The 22,641-nt window shown below is 36.2% G+C and overlaps 1 protein-coding gene across 4 annotated transcripts in view; it reads left to right on the top strand.

Annotated features, from left to right (window-relative positions):
• Positions 1–22,641, top strand: part of RAB3GAP1 (RAB3 GTPase activating protein catalytic subunit 1) — a 125,905-nt gene that overhangs the window by 62,320 nt on the left and 40,944 nt on the right. For 3 of the 4 annotated variants that reach the window (XM_030883078.2, XM_060302504.1, XM_060302506.2), the window contains 6 exons: positions 7,224–7,343; positions 8,239–8,404; positions 12,539–12,638; positions 15,406–15,487; positions 19,476–19,544; positions 21,049–21,122. In XM_030883078.2, coding sequence (XP_030738938.1) covers positions 7,224–7,343; positions 8,239–8,404; positions 12,539–12,638; positions 15,406–15,487; positions 19,476–19,544; positions 21,049–21,122 — 611 coding nt within the window. The remainder of the gene's footprint in view (positions 1–7,223; positions 7,344–8,238; positions 8,405–12,538; positions 12,639–15,405; positions 15,488–19,475; positions 19,545–21,048; positions 21,123–22,641) is intronic. The other variant, XM_060302505.1, reaches the window with a different exon arrangement.

The raw sequence follows: 22,641 nt of genomic DNA, 5'->3' as shown, positions 1-22,641 counted from the left end.
CCATAATATATATGACAATATTGCACAAAGGAGAAGAAATGGAGCTATGTTGTATAAAATTGCTAGATTTTACCAAAATTAATAACCTAGCAGTGTTACTGAACCAGACTTGGGTCCATTTGCCTGTGTGCAGGCAAGCCAGTCTACTGGCACTGGGTTGTGGTGAAGGAAAGTGCAGCATTTATTGCAGGGAGCCAAGCAAGGAGTCCAGGGCAGCCAGTGCTTAAAAGACCCGAAGGCTTTCAAGGAAAGGTTTATAAAGACGGGGTGAGGGAGGGGGTGGTTTGTGGGGTGTGTGATCAGCTTGTGGACATTCTTCTGATGGGTTGGTAGTGAGGTAATTGGAAGTCAGCATCATCAACCTTCTGCTTCCAACCAGTCTGGGCCCTACATGGCCACAGACAGTTAACTTCTCCCACCTGGTGGGGGTTTCAGTAACTTCAAAACAGCTCAAAGGATGTGGCTCAGAATATTTAATTCCTCCTCCCTTGAGGAATTAAAGGTCCTTGACTTTGTTTATGGCTAAACTATTACTATTTTGTCTTGCTTGACTGTTTTTCTTTCTGCATTTTCTCACTTCTCTGATTAAGTTTATTCTTTGACTAAAGTTTTTCTACAGACAGAAGGTAGGCAGAGGACATGGGTGGGAGTCCTGTTCCAGGAAGGGCCCAGAGGGTCCTGCTAGGTTATAGTAGATTATAAATTAAAGATACAGAATGCAATATTAAAGGATCATTGGGGGAGAACATTGAAAAAAAGCAGTTGTTTATTGAACACTTCCATTTTCTCACTTTTTTTTTTTTTTTTTTTTGCGGTACGCGGGCCTCTCACCGCTGTGGCCTCTCCTGTTGCGGAGCACAGGCTCTGGGCGAGCAGGCTCAGCGGCCACGGCTCACGGGCCCAGCCGCTCCGCGGCACGTGGGATCTTCCCGGACCGCGTCACGAACCCATGTCCCCTGCAACAGCAGGCGGACTCTCAACGACTGTGCCACCAGGGAAGCCCCTCTAAGTTACTTTTGTAGATGCTAGGGATTTAAATATGTCAAAGAAATGGTTTTGTCATTGTTTACCACCACCGTTTTTGGTGATCCATTATTTTATGCATATATTCTTTATACTGTTTGAAGAGGCTCTGAATATATTTCTTTCTAAAGTAATACATGTAAGGATTTTAAAATTGTAGCAAGCAAGAAAGAAAAAGCCATCTCAAAACAAAAGAGACAAAAGAGTGGTAGATTGTCCTATCTTTCTCAATTGGAGGATGTGATGCTAAGGCTCATTTATATTTAAACTTAGTATTTAGTATACATATGTAATTTGTTAGATAAAACAACTCTATTATTAAGTATTGCCATAGTGGGATTTTTATTTTTTATGTTGATGCATTTGAGGTCTGAATAAATTTAAATCGCTAAAGTAGAAATTGTAGGAAATATAAAGATTTATTAATGAAACTCATTATCTTACATCACATTCCCCCTTCACTTTTCCCACTCTCTCCTCCACATCCTTCCCTTTTCCACATACACAGAAATGTGGGCTAAAACATCTCATGCTTTCTTAATTTTGGATAACCAAGCACAAAACGATGTGAAATGTGTGTTATATCCATCATATACTTTTTATGAATATGTGAGATATATGTATATGTATTTTTGTGCATTGGGGAATTTTTTAATATGGATTTTACTATACGTATTGTTGTGATAAATATTTCTTTTTTCTCAGCATTTCATATAGCCTTATATCATTAAGTTCAGATTTACCTTATTTTTTTAATGACTGTTAAATTTTTCCTAGTATAGGGAGGTACTGTAATTACCCATTTCTCTGTTGAAGGAGCTTAAAGTTGTTTCTGGTTTTTCACAATTAAACTATTATAATGAAGTTCATTGTACATATATCTTTGTGCATTTGTATGAATGTTTTTGTAGCATAGATATAGAGAGATATAATTCAAATTTTGTGATTTTTTTTTTTTTTTTTTTTTTGGCTGTACGCGGGCCTCTCACTGCTGTGGCCTCTCCCGTTGCGGAGCACAGGCTCCGGACGTGCAGGCTCAGCGGCCATGGCTCACGGGCCCAGCCGCTCTGTGGCATGTGGGATCTTCCCAGACCGGGGCACGAGCCCATGTCCCCTGCATCGGCAGGCAGACTCTCAACCACTGTGCCACCAGGGAAGCCCAAATTTTGTGAATTTTAAATATTGATAAATTTTACCTTTTTGTCCTATGGAAATGTTTTAAGAGTTTATACCACCACCTGTGTGGCATATCCCAAGCTCTTGCCAACACTGGATCTTATCAGTGTTTTATATTTTTTGCAGATTTAATAGGCTGTGATATCTTTTTTTTTAAGTGATTTATTTATTTATTTTTTGCTGTGTTGGGTCTTTGTTTCTGTGCGAGGGCTTTCTCTAGTTGTGGTGAGTGGGGACCACTCTTCATCGCGGTGCGCGGGCCTCTCACTGTTGTGGCCTCTCTTGTTGCGGAGCACAGGCTCCAGACGCGCAGGCTCAGTAGTTGTGGCTCACGGGCCCAGTTGCTCCGCGGCATGTGGGATCCTCCCAGACCAGGGCTCGAACCCGTGTCTCCTGCATTGGCAGGCAGACTCTCAACCACTGCGCCACCAGGGAAGCCCCTAGGTTGTGATATCTTGTTTCATTTACCTAGTCACTGTTGAGGTTGAAAATCTTTTAATAGAATTATTAGCCATTTATATTTCTCATTATTGGAAATATATATTAATTTTGCTTATTTATTAATTTTTTATTGTGGTGACACACAACAAAATTTACCATTTTAACCATTTTTAAGTGTACCATTCAGTGGCGTTAAGTACTTTCAAATTTTTTGCAGCTGTCACCACTGTCCATCTTCGGAACTTTTTCGTTTTCCCATATTGAAACTCTGTATTCATTAAACAATAACTCCCCATTCCTTCCTACCCTAGCCCTGCTAAGTACCATTCTACTTTCTGCCTCTATGAGTTTGACTACTCTGTGTACCTCATATAAGTAGAATCATAAAATATTTATCCTTTTGTGACTGGCTTATTTCACTTAACATAATGTCTTCAAATTTCATCTATGTTGTAGTATGTAGAATGTCTTTCCTTTTAAGGATGAATAATATTTCATTGTATGTATGTCCCACATTTTGTTTATCCATTCATCTGTTAATTGACAGTTGGTTTGTTTTCACCTTTTGACTGTTGTGGATAATGCTGCTGTGAACATGGGTGTTCAAATATCTGTTTTGAGTCTATGCTTTTAATTCTTTTGGGTATTGGCCCAGATGTGGAATTGCTGGTCATCCTGTGTTTTAAATTTTTGAAGAACCACTGTGTTCTTTTCCATAGCAGCTGTACCATTTAACATTTCCACCAGTCATGCTCAAGCATTCTAATTTTTCCATATCCATGTCAATACTTGTTTTCTGCGTTGTTTTGCTTTTTTTTGTGGTATGCGGGCCTCTCACTGCTGTGGCCTCTCCTGTTGCGGAGCACAGGCTCCGTACGCGCAGGCTCAGCGGCCATGGCTCACGGGCCCAGCCGCTCCGCGGCATGTGGGATCCTCCCGGACCGGGGCACGAACCCACGTCCCCTGCATCGGCAGGCGGACTCTCAACCACTGCGCCACCAGGGAAGCCCTGTTTTGCTTTTTTAATGATAGCCATTCTAATAGATGTGAAGTAGTATCTTGTGGTTTTGATTTACATTTCCCTAATAATTAGTAATGTTGGCTACATCTTTTCATGTGCTTATTTGCAATTTGTATATCTTCTTCAGAGTAATGTCTATTGAAATCCTTTGTCCTTTTTTTTTTTTTTTTTTTTTTTGCGATACGCGGGCCTCTCACTGTTGTGGCCTCTCCCATTGCGGAGCACAGGCTCTGGATGCTCAGGCTCAGCAGCCATGGCTCACGGGCCCAGCCACTGCGTGGCATGTGGGATCTTCCCGGACTGGGGCACGAACCTGTGTCCCCTGCATCGGCAGGCGGACTCTCAACCACTGCGCCACCAGGGAAGCCCCCGTTTGTCCATTTTTTAATGTTTTGTTGATTTTGCTCATTTTTTAAAGCTCCCACCTAATGTTTGTTTACTTGATGAAGGCATGATCTCAGGCTCAAGTAGTTCTAGTAGGGAAAGTAAATCAATGATTTATATTGAACTTTAAAAAAAAATTAATTCCTCGTTACTGCCACTAGGAGGCTTAGCAAGTGTAATCAGGTTTCTTGACAAAGCCAGTGTGCATAAAAACCACCTTTTTTTTTTGGTAAGGTATAATTGATATATAATGTTATATTAGTTTCAGGTGTACAACATAATGCTTTGGTATTTGTATATATTGTGAAACGATCACCATAGTAAGTCCTGTTATTATCTGTTAGCATACACAGTTACAATTTTTTTTCTTGTGATGAGAACTTCTAAGATTTATTCTCTTAGCAACTTGCAAATATGCAGTACAGTATTATTAACTGTAGTCACCATGCTGTACATTACATTGCCATGACTTACTTTATAACTGGAAATTTGTACCTTTTGATCCTTTCACCCATTTCGAGCACCTCCGACACACCACCTCTGGGAGCCAACAATCTGTTGTCTGTATCTATGACCTAGGTGTTTTTTTTGTTTTTTTTGTTTGTTTTCTGGTTTTGTTTTTTTTTTGATTCCATATGTAAGTGAGAATCATATGTTATTTTGTCTTTCTCTGTCTGACTTATTTCAATTAGCATAATGTCCTCAAGTCCATCCATGTTGTTGCAAATGGTAAGATTTCATCCTTTTCTATGACAGAATAATATTCCATTGTATATGTATACCACCTTTTTTTAATCCATTCATCCATCAATGGATACTTAAGTTGTTTCCATATCTTGGCTATTGTAAATAATGCTGCATTGAACATGGGGGTGCATATATCTTTTTGAATTAGTTTTTGTTTTCTTTGGATAAACACCCAGAAATAGAATTGCTGGATCATATGGTAGCTCTGTTTAAAAATTTTTTGGAGGCACCTCCATACTGTTTTTCCTGCTGGCTGCACCAATTTACATTCCCACCAGGGTTCCCTTTTTTTTATATCCTTGCCAGTACTTGTTTTTCTTTTTTTTTAATTTTATTTATTTATTTTTGGTTGCATTGGGTCTTCGTTGCCTCTTGCAGGCTTTCTCTAGTTGTGGCGAGTGAGAGCTACTCTTCTTTGTGGTGCGCGGGCTTCTCATTGTGGTGGTTTCTCTTGTTGCAGAGTATGGGCTCTAGGCGCGCGGGCTTCAGTAGTTGTGGCACGTGGGCTCAGTAATCGTGGCTCATGGGCCGTAGAGCGCAGGCTCAGTAGTTGTGGCGCGCAGGCTTAGTTGCTCCACGGCATGTGGGATCTTCCCAGACCAGGGCTCGAACCCATGTCCCCTGCATTGGCAGGCGGATTCTTAACCACTGCGCCACCAGGGAACCGCTTGTTTTTCTTTTCTTTTTGATGATAGCCACTCTAAAAGGTATAAGGCGATTTGTCATTGTGGTTTTGATTTACATTTCCCTGATGATTAGTGATGTTGAGCATCTTTTCATGTACCTGTCAACCACTTGTATATATTGATCTCTTAATGATAATAGAAAAAATACATTCGAAATCCAAGAAGAGAGCATATTTAACAGGGGTAATGGGGTGGTATTTGAGATAAATCTTCAAAATAAGAATCCATTGCTATTCTGTGATGGCAGTTGAGTGTAGGGGAAACATTCCAGGTAATGGAAACAAAGTACTGATCAGTAGGGGAGATGAACCTTTGAAAAGAAGGTACAAAAAGTATATGTAATGCAATCTTTTTTGAGGATAGGATGAGTAAATGGATGGATGGAATAGTTCTGGAAGAATGACCAAGAAACTGTTGGCAGTGGTTTCACTCTAGTGCCTGGGGATACCAAGGCAAAATATTGTTTTGTTTCCTTTCTTCCAAGGACATTAAGAAAAGAAAGAAGAAAACTGTATTTAAAGACCTTTAGAGCTTAAAAATCACAGCTCTGGGTTCTTTACAGTATTTGATGCTGCTTCTACATAACTAATTTTGATTTCAGGGGTAGGAGGGTGGAGGTGAGGTGAGAAGATGAAAGAAATTTTTGTTATCTAAACAGTAAACAGGTTATGGGTTGGACTTTAAAATTTTTTTTTTTTTTGTGGTACGTGGGCCTCTCACTGTTGCGGCCTCTCCTGTTGCGGATCACAGGCTCCGGATGCGCAGGCTCAGCGGCCATGGCTCATGAGCCGAGCCGCTCCGCGGCATGTGGGATCTTCCCAGACCGGGGCATGAACCTATGTCCCCTGCATCGGCAGGCGGAATCTCAACCACTGTGCCACCAGGGAAGCCCTAAAATGTTTTAAATCTTTTTTTTTTTATTGCTGTTTTGGGGGATTTCTTGAGAATGTTCATAAAAATAAGCATTCATAACTGTTTACATAGAGTTAAAATAAATTAGGCAAATGAGTAATGCCTTTTATAAATTTATTTAAAAAATATTATTAAATAAAAATACATTGGGGAGTGAATAGGGTAGGAATTTTCAGGAGGCAAGATCACCAATTTGACCTTAACATTTTTGTAAATTTTGGCTACAAATCTGTGGTTTTTAAAGGACTTGTCAACTAAATGAGAAGTTTTCATTACTGTGGGATACCGTAGCAAGAATAAGCCATTTTCTGATAATTTTGTGATTCCTATCTAATATGTTATTGAGTAAAAGAATATAAGAATTCCTTAATTAGGATACTAGAGTAAACCGTGTTCTCAGCACAAGTACATCATGGCTGATAATTCTTTTCCTGACATTTAGAGAATCAATTAAACTTTATCTTTCCACATTAGTGGACTTAATGTTATCTGTTAATTAACGCAAGATGTCAGTGCTGGCTTTCATCTTTTATTTTTGAAAGCTAACTTTTAAGACAAACCTGTTATTTAATGTTTTTTCTTTGTGATTTCAGTAAACTGCTCCTAATTTGTAAAGAATAGAGAGAAAATAGTAGATGAATGATGGAAATTTTTCACCAAATGAAGGAAATACAGGTTGTTATAGATTCAATTGCCATTTAAGAAAGAAAGAAAGACCTGTGGTTCAAGCCTAATTTCCTTCAGGGAAATTTTTTCATGTTTCTCAAATAATAAATTTTTGTATTCTGACATTTTCCCTGTTTAATGGCAGTTATTCTTTTTTTTTTTTTAAGGTATGGACTCCGAGAGTTTGTGGTGATCGCCCCTGCCGCAAATAATGATGCTGTTCTCAGTGAATCTAAGTGCAACCTTCTTCTGAGTTCTGTGTCTGTTGCTTTGGGAAACACTGGCTGGTAGGTGGACATTTCGAAAAACCTTGAGATGAGTTTAAGAACTATTCTAAATTATAATTTATGAGGGAAAATGATTACTGTTAGGTTTTTGATTATGATTAAGATTAGTACTTGTACATTATTATATCGGAATAAGGTATATAAGGACAAACTCAACAAAACCTTTAGGGAAAGCATTTCTAAAGGGAAACTTACTGAAATATTACATGAATATTTAAAATGGAGAATAAATGGTATATTTTTGTATTTTGCTTCCAAATGTTTATTTAAATTTTGGTGCAAAATCTAATTTTAAAACTTGATGACAGAGCATCGCCTTGTTCAGCCTCAGCTAGGAACATGCATTCAGGTAACTCAAATTTTTTGTTTCTCTGCACATGTCTTCAAATGCTTTGAAAGTGCTACGAGTATTGATTTTGAGATTACAAATAGATTTTAGTGAGTAGGCTAATTTGCGGTTATGGAAATCTTTGAATAAGGAGGAGAACTATGTCCTCAAATGATAAAGTACAAAATAATTCACCACTAGTGTGAGTTTAATTTATATTGCTTAATACCTGTGAATCAAGTTTTATTATGATCTTGGAAAGCCTCATATGATAGGATCACTTTTATTCAAGAAAATTTTTATTCTGCTTTTTTATGACTTTCAGCCATTTTAAAATAGTTTTCTGACTACAAACTGCCACTAAGTGATAATTTCTTCAGTTTATTAGTGTAAGGAGAAAAGGAACTAAGTGTTTTTGTTTTAAATATAAGTCTGTGGAGTATTCCTTGTTTAGTGCTTTTAAATAGTTGAGATTAAAATAATGTAATAGTGGAAAAACTTGAGATTTAGGAGTTATTCAGTGTTTAGTGAACTTACAGTCTGTTCCTTTTTAATTATGCCCTATAGCCAGGTGCCACTCTTCGTGCAAATTCATCAGAAATGGCGAAGAACGTATGTGGGAGAATGTCAGGGTCCTGGTGTCCGAACTGATTTTGAAATGGTTCATCTTCGAAAAGTGCCAAATCAGTACACTCATTTATCAGGTCTGCTGGATATCTTCAAATCAAAGATTGTGAGTTGGCATTGATATTTTCAGTCTTATAAAAGCAGTAATTTGGTAATTTTATCGATTACATAGAAATATTTCTAATGTTGAAATGTAATTACTTAGAAGAAAGATGTAATTGACTACATAAATTGTTGTTTCAACAAAGAGTCCAATTAGATTTTTAGTGTACTAATGCTCTGATTTTGTTTGTTCAGTTTGTTAACATTTATCCCCTACGTTATTAACTCTTTATACTCCTTTTCCTCTAATGAGTAATGTTGCCAACTTCACCACATGAGTGAGCTTCAGCATAGTTGCTTGTTCAGGGCTCTGACTATGAGTAACTGAGATGTGAACTCTTTGGGTTCTGAATTGCTTTTTTTCCCCCAAGGGTCTATTTAATTTGATGTTTAAGATTAATCAGTCTTATATTCTATGACTGAGAACAGCAGGGCTGAATTGGATGTGCTCAGTATATCTTTGGTGTTTTTTAAAAACACTATCACAGAGATATGGATGATTTGCCTGTGCTACTCTGGGGGAAGAATTAGGGTCTAGATTGAGGAGCTATTTGTGAATACCTCTAGAAAAGAGAGCAAAACAAGGTAAGTAAGTGGTGGAAGGGATTCTCCACTTAGAGAAGTAGTTCCCTTGAGTGATTAAGTTGACATCCGTTACACTAAAAGTGATCAAACTTGATTAACAAACTGATATTAGATATCTCCTGGTATGGTACATTGAATAGGATATATCATCTGTGTTGCATTCCTGCTAAAAATGTTTAACATAAATCGAAACATGAGGAAACAATCACATATTTCCAAAATGAGCCATATTTTATAAAGTAAAGCCCAGACTCTTTAAAAATGTCAGTATCATGATAGGCAAAACAAAGGTTGGGAGCTGTTTAGCCTAAAGGAGACTGAAGTAACATAACATGCATGATCCTTGATCAAAACAAAATAGCCACAGAGGACGCAATTGGGACAGTTGGGGCAATTTTAATATGGACTATATGTTAGAAAATAGTATCAATATTAAACTTCTTGAGTGTGATAACCCTTGTTCATAAGAATTACATGCTAAGTATTTAGGGGTGAATTGCCATGATGCCTACAACTTACTTTCAGAGGTTCAGCCAAAAAAATTATTTATGTAAATATATGATAGTATGTGCGTGTATCAAAATGTTAATTGGTGAGCTTGGTGAAAGTCATACCGGTATTCATTACGCTAGCTTTGCAACCTTTCTGAAGGTTTGCAAATTTTGAAAAGGAAAAAAATGTGAGAAAAAACGCTGAAATGTCTTTTTTAACATACATTGTTTGTAGAAAGATATTTAGGATTAGAATTTAATTTCATAAAAAATATGTTTTCAATTTTGAGGCCATAAATAGCAGGGTGGTAGGATTATCACCACCCAGATAAATCCGTTTGATATTTTTTAAAAAGTCTGCATATACTGGGTTAAGAAATTTAAGTATAAACTTCTCTATACCCTTAGTCCCTTTCCTCAAAATAACTATTGTTAGCTGTTTCTTGTGATTATCTCTATTAAAAAAAGCATAGAAGCATATCTTTTAGAAAGTTCCATGTCTGTATGTAACTTTTTTTCAGAACCTTTCTGGACTCTGAAATGCTTTAAGTACTGCTTAATTCTACACGTGTTGCTTTGAGAAATTTTTGAAAAAGTCAAGTATGCGTTATTTCTACCCCATTAGTTTTACTTTGTTCTCACCAGAAGTCTTCAATTATATTTAATTATTTTAGATCAAATTCTAGTCAGATGCAAATATTAATGCTTTATTCCTCTTCTTAAAAAACATTAGTGAACGTTATTTTCATGGATCTTTTTTGTCACTCTTTTATGTTACTCAATTTCTCTTTACTGAAACTGGGGACCACCTTGATCTGTGGAGCCTGACTTTCATTATGACTATTTACTAATTGTACTTAAAAAAAAGTGTTCTTAATCAGTTTATCACATCATCTGTCAGAACTTTCACAAACCTCTTGTCTAAATATGAAACATTTCTCAAAGTTGATTTGATAGAGTTGAACTTAAGATAATTGAGACCTGGTTTGGGTACTTTAGTTGTCTTACATAGTTAAAGCTACCCAATATGTGGCTCTCTTATACTTTCTTTATAAAGCTATCTTTATAAATATTACTCTTTAAATCTACTAGAAGTGTTCCAAGGCACTCACCCTCCACTAGCAGCTTATTTCATTTTCACATGGATCTAATTATTAGAAAAGACTTCATTGGCAGGGTGGCAGCAGAGGGTGGTTGTCCTTGGAATCACATAAAATTTAAGTTTAAATCCTCTTTTGCCATATAATCCTCTAAGTATTTGAAAACTCCCTCATACCCTAGTCTTTCCTTTTTCAGTTTAGACATTCTTCATTCTATCAGATGTTCCTTATATTTCATAGTTTTATATTCTGATTGTTGTTTTGGATATTTGTCTTTTTTAGAACTACATTTCTTCATGTTCTGGGGAAATTTTGTTTGCAGGCTCATTTTGAATGAAGGCTTTATTTACAGTTTTTAACTTTCTCTCCCATCCTCTCTAGTGGTTTTGTAATTTTGTGGTTGCTCCTTACCTGCAGAATATTTCAGACACTGGTCTTAAAATGGTGTTTGGAGCCCTTTGCTCCATATTGATATTGGGGTATTGCACATTGAGTCTTGGACTCATTGGATTGCTTGCTTGGGTCATGAGAGTGGGTTTGTCCCCCGCTCACACAACTTTCCCTAGCCCCATACCTTCCAACAAAGCCACTGCATGAAGCAGGTATGCCCTGCCCCAGCGTCTGCCTTAAGCCGAGAGTCTTACAGTACCCTCATTCTGGGCGGAGTACTTTTGGTTCCATTTAATGCAGTCTGTAATCCTGGCTCTCACTGCCTTCGTCTGCATGTGGAACTCAGCAAGCATATGCCTTGAACCCCATTTAACACTTTGGATTTTCTGTACCTTTTATAAGGCCCACAAAGATATTCATGTCATGTTTGGTCCTAGACATTTCTTTTTGGTCATCTCTTTCTGTATTTGTCTATATTGCTATGTGACTGGAGCGGAGGTTATGTGTCAAAGTGACCTTGTTATGGTTTCTAGATCATTTACACCCAATTACAGGTGAATGCTCATTTGATATCTAGACCTGAGTAAAAAATAAATATTCCTGACCAGCCAGAATCTTACCTTGCTTGTCTAGGACACAGCAGCCCAAAACTGAATTATTCGCTTTTTTTTTTGGCAGCTACCTTATTTTGTGACTTGACATTGAGTTTGTATTCAGTTAAAGTTACTAATGACTCTGGAAACTGGGTAGATATGCAGAATACTATTGAATCTACATTTTCACAAGCTTACTAGGTCATTCCTATGCATATTTAGGTCCTATTTCACATTAATATAGGTTAACCATTATTAAGGGAAGCTGAAATTGTGGGATGTTTGGATGATATTATTAATTTTTATGATTTTTAGTGAATGTAAAGATAGATCTAAATTTTCTGATTCATTAATATAAACTACATGACTGGCCATTTGTCACAGTCTAAAATTCTGGTTAAATATTTAAGACTGGCTTTAATTTGAGTTTATTTTCATTTAAAAGAAAGAAAAGACATCATCTTCTCAAACCTAGTGTTATACTTTATATAATAGTTTTACCTTATTTAAAAAATGAGTCACATTTTTTTCCACATTCAACATGGCTGAAGAGAATAGTAAGAAATTTGTTTGTATAATTAAAATTGTATAAGATATTTTGAAAGAGCACTTTACATAATAAAATTTAATATCTCTTTTCCTGGTAGTAGTTTAAACAGCTTTATTTTAATGTAATTTGCTCTCTGGCATTAATTCATCTCTTGAGCTTTTAAGCTGTGAGAATTTCTCCCATGAAAATGATTTCCTAAATTCTGCACCTTTGGCTCTAATAACTTAGTGACTTTGTTTTCCTTTTTAATGGCTAGAATATCATACATTTTTCATGGCTAGAATGTGCGTGCCATATCTAACACTGTAATCTGAAAATCCACATTTCATGAAGGTAGTAATTTATCCATTCCAGTAGTTTGAAATTTGGTTCTGGTATTTACAAGGGTACTAACATTTACATGGTATTGTCTTTGCATTTATTTCCTAGGGATGCACTTTAACTCCATTGCCTCCAGTTAGTATTGCTATACGGTTTACCTATGTACTTCAGGATTGGCAGCAGTATTTTTGGCCTCAGCAGCCTCCAGGTGAGATAATTTAAAACTATATTTAACTTACTGAATATAAATGGAGAGAAAATATATTCAGAAATTAAAACTGTTTAACAATGTGTTTCAAGTGTTTGAAATATTTGTAACTCACTGTAAATGTAATATTGCTGATTTCTTTGCTTTTATCATATTTTTTCTCTTAAAAAAAGCTGTGTAGGTTGTTCTAGAGACAGAATTATTCTATACTTGACAATCTGTTTTTTTTTTTTTTTGGTGGTACGCGGGCCTCTCGCTGTTGTGGCCTCTCCTGTTGCGGAGCACAGGCTCCGGACGCGCAGGCTCAGCGGCCATGGCTCACGGGCCTAGCCGCCCTGCGGCATGTGGGATTTTCCCTGACCGGGGCGTGAACCCGTGTACCCTGCATCGGCAGGCGGACTCTCAACCACTGCGCCACTGGGGAAGCCCTGACCATCTGTTTTTGAAAGCTAATATTATTTATAAAGCATTCCCTTGCCGTGGAACATCGTGTGCTGCAAATTAGTACGTAATGAGTAAAATGTCTACTTTCAGAATATAATAAGAGAAGCCACCCTCATAGGCTGCGAACAGACACGCACAGAACCTTATAGAGAGTAGAGTTTGAAGAAGAGGGCTAAATAAGGAAAGCAGAAAAGAGAAAAAGGTGTATATACATATACACTTATGCTGGGAAGAGCTGTAGAGTATTTTACTTTAACTTGCATTTTTATAAAACTGTGATTAAAATCATTTTACCTACTTAACCATTGATATACTGATTCATTAACAGTCATTAATTATTAGCCTATAATAGGCCGGCTCTGCCAGGACACAGATATGAACAGACATTATCTGAGTTCTAGAAAAGCTCAGCCTGGTGGACATTTAGCTTAATTAAGTGAGGTTTAGGTTCCTGGATGTTTCTCTCACAAAAAGTGCAATTATATCCAAGTCTATCTAATAAGAAATTTAATATAAACTTATAAAATAATTACAAGGATTTTACTAGCCTGAAAACATTTTCCATTCTACCTTCCTCAAAGAGAAATAAATTATAATAAAATAATATTCTTTACTGTTTATTTTTGTTCCAAAATGGTTGGTTTGTTTATGAGATTGAAAATAGTAAATTAATTATCTTGGGATGTTACTAAAATTAATGTAGTACATTTAGCTTTTGGTGGTTATATATACTACTGTTTTATTTTATATACCACTGAATAATTTGAAAGTAATGTGCAGTAAAAGAACTCCATCTAAACTACAGCAGAGGGAAATAAAAGCTAAGCTGAGATTTATATTAGAAGACTCAAATGTTTGTTTTGATAATTTTAGTTTCCAGACAACAGTACGCCTTTGTTAATGTTCTATTGCTAGTTTTTTAAAATGGGCATCAAAATATTAACCTTCTTTCTCAGTGGATTGAAAACCATATAAATTTTTAATATTTTCTCTTTTAAGGGGAAGGGACTGAACATGTAATATGGGCCAGACACTGTGCCTGGCATTTTATATACTGTTTCAGGTAATTCCCATTTACCTATGAGACAAGTATTGTTATCTTTCTTAGAGAACAAAAGTAACTGGCCCAAGGCCACATGGTCACCAGGTGATAAAGTTCACATTTAAATCCTGGTCAAACTCCAAGTCCCATCATCCTTTCATTCTACAGTGTAGCTTTTCAACTTTTAATTTGAGTAAAAGTTTTGTACAGTTATAGTCTATTAATAATTTTTAGCTTACTGGTTTAAAAAATGTGCTTAGGACTTCCCTGGCGGTCCAGTGGTTAAGACTCCATGCTTCCACTGCAGTGGGGGCATGGGTTCAATACCTGGTCAGGGAACTAAGATCCTGCATGCAGTGCGGCGTGGCAAAAAAAAGTGCTTATTGTAAATTTTGAACTCTTAATTCACATCTTATAGTAAAGCTAGTCATTGTGATCTTTATTGTAAGCATTCTTTAGTTGGAAAAATGGAATGAATTGACTTGAGAAAATTTACTGAATCAAGTAATTGAGCCATATTTAATAACTAATTTTAATAATTTAGTTAGGGTGTAGATAATTGTCAAACATAATTTTAGCAAATCTGGGAGTGTTCATAACTCAACAGTAGACTTTAATTTTAGAAATTCTTAGTGTAGTGTGAATAATTAAAAACAACCATCTATTATTTCAAAGGGAAATGTTTTTGAAGTCTTTTAGAAGTGTTTATTACTTCTTCAAGAGGGATGGAGCTAAGGGGTGATATACCCTCTAAATTCTCCTCTAATCTCAGATACCATTCATAATGGAATGGAAATTCTTTTCTGAACTTCAGATATTTCTGTGTACTGTCAGCTGATATAAGGTTTTATTAATGATGACTAATTTGGGCTATTCAGAAATTATTGACAGCAAAACTGATGAATGTAGGTTGATGATTAAATTTTTTAATACTCAGATAATCTTTCTTTTAGATGCTATTAATCACATTCTGAGAAAATGAAAAGAAATTTACAGGAATATTATTCTTTTGAGTGATATTTAAGGACTATTTCCGAAGAGTAAAATTTAGAGTGCATAGCTTGAATACAGCACTTTACAAATAGGAATTAAATGTGTCCTTTTACTATAACATTCTTGGGGGAAGTCTTTAATATCTGACTGTTCTCTAACTTGCTATATGTATCTTAATGTAGACACTATTAAAACTTTAATTTCTCAAAGGGCTGACCTACCTAGATTTAAATTCTTATTTCTCCATTTTTGGCTAACTGATGGAAAATTTTTTTTTTTCTTGTTCAGATATAGATGCCCTTGTAGGAGGAGAAGTGGGAGGCCTGGAGTTTGGCAAGTTACCATTTGGTGCTTGTGAAGATCCTATTAGGTGCGAATTTCATTATATCGTTTGAATTATGGGACTTTTACTTTTTAAATTATATTGATGTTGATTTTACTGTGTTTTATAATACTGCAGCCTCCTGGAATGAATGTAGTACTGGAAATAGAGACCTACATGTAACAATCTGTCCATCTTTGTGTTTTTCTCTGTAACTTAAGAAGTAAAAGAGGGTTTAAAGTAATACATAAAATGTACAGAATATAATTTGTTGATTATTCCATATAGAAGTGGTTCTTGGTATACTTTGGGGGAAATATTTTAAATATTGAAAAGCACAGACAATATTTTAGAGTTTGGGTGTCAGAAAGACATTTTTTTTTTTTTGGCACGTGGGCTCAGTAGTTGTGGCTCTCAGGCTCTAGAGCACAGGCTCAGTAGTTGTGGCACACGGGCTTAGTTGCTCCGCAGCATGTGGGATCCTCCCGGACCAGGGCTCGAACCCATGTCCCCTGCATTGGCAGGCAGACTCCCAACCACTGGGCCACCAGGGAAGTCCCCAGACAATATTTTATATAACAAACTTTCATATGTCCATGACCCAGAATTAACAGTTGTTTTCATTTTTCGTGGCCACTTCTTCAAAATACAGAAATTAAGACATAAGTAAGAGACACAAGTGTGACCTTATAGGTTACCCAGTTGCTTTTCTAGAAGAACTACTGAACTTAAAAAAAAACTGTTTCACAAGAAAATGCAGGGGTTGAAAAATTTAATCACTGATAGCAAAATATTTGGAAAATATAAATGGTACAGATATAAAAACTGTCTCATTTTTTAAACTGTTTGGTTATTTAAAAAAATATATTCACATGTATACATATATCTTTAATACTCTCACATAAAGGTAGAAATAATAATACTTTTAACTTAAAAATCATTTAAGGGAGACAATAAAGTGAGTATCTTTTAAAATTGATATTTATTATATGTGCCTGGCACTATACCAAGTAAGGAAGATACCTAAGTAAATAAAACAGACAGTTTCTGCCTTCTTGGCATTTACAATCTACTTAAAGGAAGTAGACGAACTAATCACCTAAATAAACATACAATTACAAATTGTGGGATAATTTGAAGGAAAAGTATAGGATGTAATGACAGTAAAATGAGGAACTAGTTTAGATTGATATGACATCAGTAAAGTCTTCTCAAAGGAAGTGAAATTTATTCTGAGTGTCAATTAGGGGAGGATTTAGCCAGGCAAAGAGTGAGAGAATGACCATTCCAGGTGGAAGGAACAGCATGTGCAAAGTGCCTTGATGCAGGAAAGAGCTTGGCGAGTTTACTGAAGAAAATAGAAGGTGGCTATCATGGCTAGAATGTAGTGAGCAAGGGAGAAAAGGTGTAAGGTGGATTACAGATATATTTGTGGCCCTCCAACTGGTTCATTTATTTGAATTTCACTTAGGGAAAATTTTAGGGGGAGAGAAATAAATTGACCTGGTAGAAATCTGAAGGTTTAATGATTAAATATTTCTTCCAAATTTATATCATGATGTGGAGTCAGTCAGCAAAGGAACAAGTGATTGAAGAAGAACACAGAAATAAGTTGAGGATAAGATGGTGTACATTGGCAGACCATTTAAATCAAACAGTGATTAGCAAATGTTGTGGGCACTATGCTTTTGAAAAGGCATCTTTGGTAGTGGAAGAGGAAATGAAGAGGCTTTTTCCGGTGTCTTCTCTCCTTGTCAAAGAAATTGTTCTATAGTTAGAGGGAGAGGCGAGGCCATAGTCATAAAAACTTAGGAACTGAATCTGCGGTTCATACCTAAAAATATTTAGGAGTGTATAGTTTTAAACCTCTAACCATTCATGTCCTCTGATATCACATACTGTTTGTGGTCATTTTTTTTACATTAAAAAGTAGTTTTATTTAAAGTAATAAATTCACGTTCAGTGGAAAAAATTTAGATAACGTTAAAAAAGGCAAAAGTCATATGTTTAGTAGTCAGATTGTTTAGTTGCAAATGGTACTCGTCAACTCTAATTCAAGCAAATAATCAGTTTATTGGAAACGTATTTGGTAACTCAAACTCAGAAGTTTAATTGGGTCCATTGTAGAACTGGGCTCAGAAAATAGGCTTGAGCCAGTGGTGCCTAGTTGTCCGGTTCATAACCAAGGTTACACTGCATTGTTGTGTAGTGCTGGCCCTGCTCTCACAGTGAATTCCTAACTGTACTTGTAGATTCAGTGTCTCAGACAGGAGTTGCTAGTTACTCGAGCATCACCAAATATCAGAGAAGTGAAATAATTGGCTCTTTTGGCTTCTGTATTCTACAAACATAAGAAGTGAGTTCAGAATCTAGACAGGAAAAAAACAATCAGTAAATTCATAACCCCCCTAGTCATAGGTGATCACTGACAACAGCTTGTTATATGTGCTTCCAGTATTTTTCATATGCATGAAGTAGGTATATATATGTACATGTTTATGTATATATATGCAACAAGGGCTCCCAACACCACCCTTAGGTTGATTTGCTAGGAAGACTCACAGGACGCAACCATAGTTGTGCTCATGCCTATGATTTATTACAGCAAAAGGATACAATGCAAAAAATGGCAGAGGGAAAAGGCACATAGGGTGAGGTCCAGAGAAAACCAAGGACAAGCTTCCTCTCCCAGTGTAGTCACACAGGACACGTTTAATCCTCCCAGCAATGAACTGTGACATGTATGAAAGGCTGTGTACCAGGGAAGCTCATTAGAGGCTCAACACTTGGGGTTTTTAATCAGAGACTGGTCATGTAGGCACCCTCTGCCTAGCATGTACCAGAAGGAAACCAGATGTTTGCATAAACTGTATTGTTTGCACAGGTAATTTAGGCAGAGTGAACCATTCTTATCAGGGAAAGGTAGGAATCCTCCTGAAATTCAAGTTTCCAGATGTCAAGCCAGGGGCCAACCTTGCAAGTAGCCCTTTCTAAGTATCAGGCCTGCTATGATAACTCTTTTCTGCACAGTATTTTTGTACATTTTATAAATGTTTGTTATCTTGTACATTTTTTGTGGCTTGTTTTTGATTTTATAATTTCACATGAAAACTTTCTGAAATTTAATATTCATCTATAATAAGAGGTCAGCAAACTATGACCGGTGGACCAAATCTGGCCAATAGCCTGTTTTTGTATAGGTAATGAGCTAAAAATGCTTTATACATTTTTAAGGGTTTTAAAAGAAAAAAAAACAAGAATATAACAGAAACTACATGGTCCATAAAAAGCCCCAAATACTTACTTTCTGGTCCTTTGTAGAAAAAGTATGCCAATCCCTGATCTGTATCATGGTGTTTTCAAAATTGAGATATAATTTATGTACCATAAAATTCACAATTTTAAAGTATACAGTTTAGTGTTTCTAGTGTTTACAGAGTTGTACAGCCATCATCAGTATCTAATTCTGGAACACTTTCATTACCCCCAAAAGAAACCCCTCACCTCTTAACTGTCTTCCCCTCCTAGGCTCCTTAGGCCCTCTAGCTCTAGACAAATATTAATCTACTTTTTGCCTGTATGGATTTGACTGTTCTGGACATTTCATATAGATTGGGTTATACCATATATGACCTTTTGTGTCTGGCTTCTTAGCATGTTTTAGAGGTTCATCCACATTTAGCATGAGTCAGTACATCATTGCTTTTTGTGACTGTATAATATGCCATGGTATGCAATACTACCACATTTTATTTATCCATTCATCAGCTGATAGACATTTGGTTTACTTATACTTTTGGCTATTATGTATAGCATAGTTTTTTCTTGCAGACATTAACTTTATATGAATGTGCTACCGTTTGCTAAACTGGGTGTTTACAGTTTTATTGTATTATAAATAATGACCACTTTTAACATATATGTACATCTCTGGTTATTTACTGAAGATACAATTCTAGAAGTAGAATTGTTGAGTCAGGATGTATATATACAGTATTAAAGCTTATGGACATATTCTACGTTTTGTTTATTTTAGTGAACTCCACTTAGCAACTACATGGCCTCACCTGACTGAAGGTATCATTGTGGATAATGATGTTTATTCGTAAGTATGTTAAGAGTAGTACTTAGAGGTTCACAAACTTCAGTAGAATAAATTAACTGCCAAGTGGTTAGCAATTTTTCTTTGTATCAGTTTCTGATACAGTTGGTTGTTGTTTTTCTGTTTTTAAAGATCACTTTTTAGACTGATTGATATGTATTATAGATGTGTTTTAAGCTGTGGGCTTTGGAGATAGGGTCCTTAGTTCTGGGAAAATGAGCAATCTGAATCTTACTTGGTTTTAGCAAAGGTGTTTTTAAGCAGTTTGGGATTCAATGCATAATTCTGTTGAACTTTTCTTAGCTGGTAAGAAGCATTTGATAAAGGACTTTGAAGAGATGATGGTTATCAAAATATGTGGGAATAATATTTCATCATTAAATGTCAAATAACAGAACATCCATGTCATATACTCCTGGGCAATACAAAATTGCACAGGAAAAAATTGAAAATTACAGCGAGCACTATCCTGGAAGAACATGGAGAAGGAGGAACATAATTTTAGTACAGTCTCATGGTTGATGCAGAACAGTGAGAAATAGATGAGTTTTTTTTAATAATTAAAATAAATGTGTTGTATTTTCTGACAGTAAAAGTAACATGAACTTTTAAATCAGATGATTTAGATGAATAAATTAAAAGAAGAAAGTAGGGCTTCCCTGGTGGCGCAGTGGTTGAGAGTCCGCCTGCTGATGCAGGGGACACGGGTTCGTGCCCTGGTCCGGGAAGATCTGACATGCCGCGGAGCGGCTGGGCCCGTGAGCCATGGCCGCTGAGCCTGTGCGTCTGGAGCCTGTGCTCCGCAACGGGAGAGGCGACAACAGTGAGAGGCCCGCATACCGCAAAAAAAAAAAAAAAGAAGAAGAAGAAAGTAAAGACTACCTACAATTCCATTACTTAAAAAATAACCAGTTAGCATTTTGGGGGTATATCTTTTTAAGGTATAAATTTATATATTAATTTGCTTCATTCATTTAATACCTTTATTCATTTAATAAATGTAGATCTGTGTTGTCACTTTTTAAATTGCTGCATAGTATTCCGTTAAGTGAATGCACCATAATCTGATTAACTGAGAAAATGGGGCACTTTTGATCTTGTGGAAATTTTTATAGTTTCTTTTTTTATTAATAAATAATGAAACAAAAAGCAGATTAAAATTATTATGGATTCTTGCTTGTTTCTCATTTCATTTTCTTTATTCCTAAAATGTAATTCTCATTAGATTATCATTGTATGTTGCCTGTCAGGATCATTCTTATGTTTTTTGATTAGTTTGTTTTGTTTTTCCTTTTGTGCTTTTTTTGTCTATGAACTTTGATGTCTTAAGGTTTTATTTTTTTAACTTATCTAAATGGTCTGCATATGAATAACAGTAAGTTTAAGGGAGGCAAAATGGATTGCTTGTCCTTCTGTATAATGTTTTTATTAGACTGCATTTTGGTAAATGTATGAGTCTTGCAGATTGCCATAAATAGGATCTTGTGTTTATTGTTTTGCCTTTTAGTGATTTGGATCCTATTCAGGCTCCCCATTGGTCTGTTAGAGTTCGAAAAGCTGATAATCCTCAGTGTTTGCTAGGTAAGATATTTATGTTCCTTTCCTGAAATAACACAAATCTGTCTCTCCTCCAGATCAGGAACACTGAATGTATTCTTTATACTTTATTTCACCTATCCAAAAAGTATTTTTTATTTTTATTGTTTTACATTGTGACCTCCTCGGTTAACTCCATTAAAAAGAAATCTTTGTCAACAGCAGTGAATCCTTCTAGTTACTCTTGAATAGTACTAGCAGACTTGCTTTCTTGTCATTTGGGTTTTTTTTTTTTTTTTTTCAGTACGCGGGCCTCTCACTGTTGTGGCCTCTCCCACTGCGGAGCACAGGCTCCGGATGCGCAGGCTCAGTGGCCATGGCTCCACGGGCCCAGCCACTCCGTGGCATGTGGGATCTTCCCGGACCGGGGCACAAACCCGTGTCCCCTGCATTGGCAGGCGGACTCTCAACCACTGAGCCACCAGGGAAGCCCCAAATCTTTTTTCTGATAGAGGAAAAGAGGTGTTAATAATCTTGTACACATCATAGGGATATCTGAAGAAGTCAGTGGAATAACATAAATAGAAATACTTTAAAAGCTATCCATTGGTATTCAGATCCTATTATTATATCCCATGTCTAGAATTATCTTTCCCTTCCCATTTTTGTAGGTAATACCTCTTTCATGAAATCTTCTGAACCTATCTCCTCTTTCCAGTCTTTTTCTCTTATATTTAGTACACATGAAAATTATTTTCTCCATTTCTGTGTTCATCCATGCCACCTTTATTTCATTTAACCTGATAAATTACCGTTCAACCTAGGAGTTACTGATGACAATATTAGGGCATTTCTCTAAAGCATTTTTTCTTGGGCTCTTTATCATTCATCATGTGCTGTTTATTAAATGCTTATTAGCACTGCCATCTGTGCTAACTATATAATAGTGAACACAAAGATAAGGTAAAATTCCTGCCATCAGTGAATTTGTCTTGGGGTATAGGGAGATAGTAGAGGGTTTATATCAAGAGTTTGAGTTGGATAGACCTTGTTTGAAATCCTAGATCCACCAGTCTGAGCAAGTTTCACAATCTCTTCCAGTGTCAGTCAGATAGAGGTAACAATAGTACATACTTCAGAGTGTTAGTAAGAGGATCAAATAAGATCATGTACGTGTGTGTATGTGTATCACATTTAACGCAGTGCCTACTATAATGAGTATTCAATAAATGGTTTCTCTTGTTTAATCATTGATTTACTAAATTATTAAATTTAGTCACTAAATTTCTTCCTAGTTCCTTATTATTCCTCAGCCGCTGACTTTTGTGATAATTACAGAGGACCTTAGAATTAAAAGTATTCTTCTCATTTTAAGCTTCTGCCCCTTAATCTCACCCTGTCTCTTTAACTTTATGTTTATATGACTAGATTATAGGATTATGTAGTCATATACTACAATAAGCTATAGTCATATAGTTTATATGACTAGATTATAGGATTTTCCTACTTGTCTGAAGAACTCCAGAAAATGTTCCAGGTTTATTCAGAACTAGTTGGTGAATTC

This window comes from Globicephala melas, chromosome 7 (genome assembly GCF_963455315.2).
Source record: "Globicephala melas chromosome 7, mGloMel1.2, whole genome shotgun sequence".
Classification (NCBI taxonomy): Eukaryota; Metazoa; Chordata; class Mammalia; order Artiodactyla; family Delphinidae; genus Globicephala; species Globicephala melas.
Note: the sequence above shows the minus strand (reverse complement) of the source record. Positions and strands in the feature narration are given on the sequence as shown.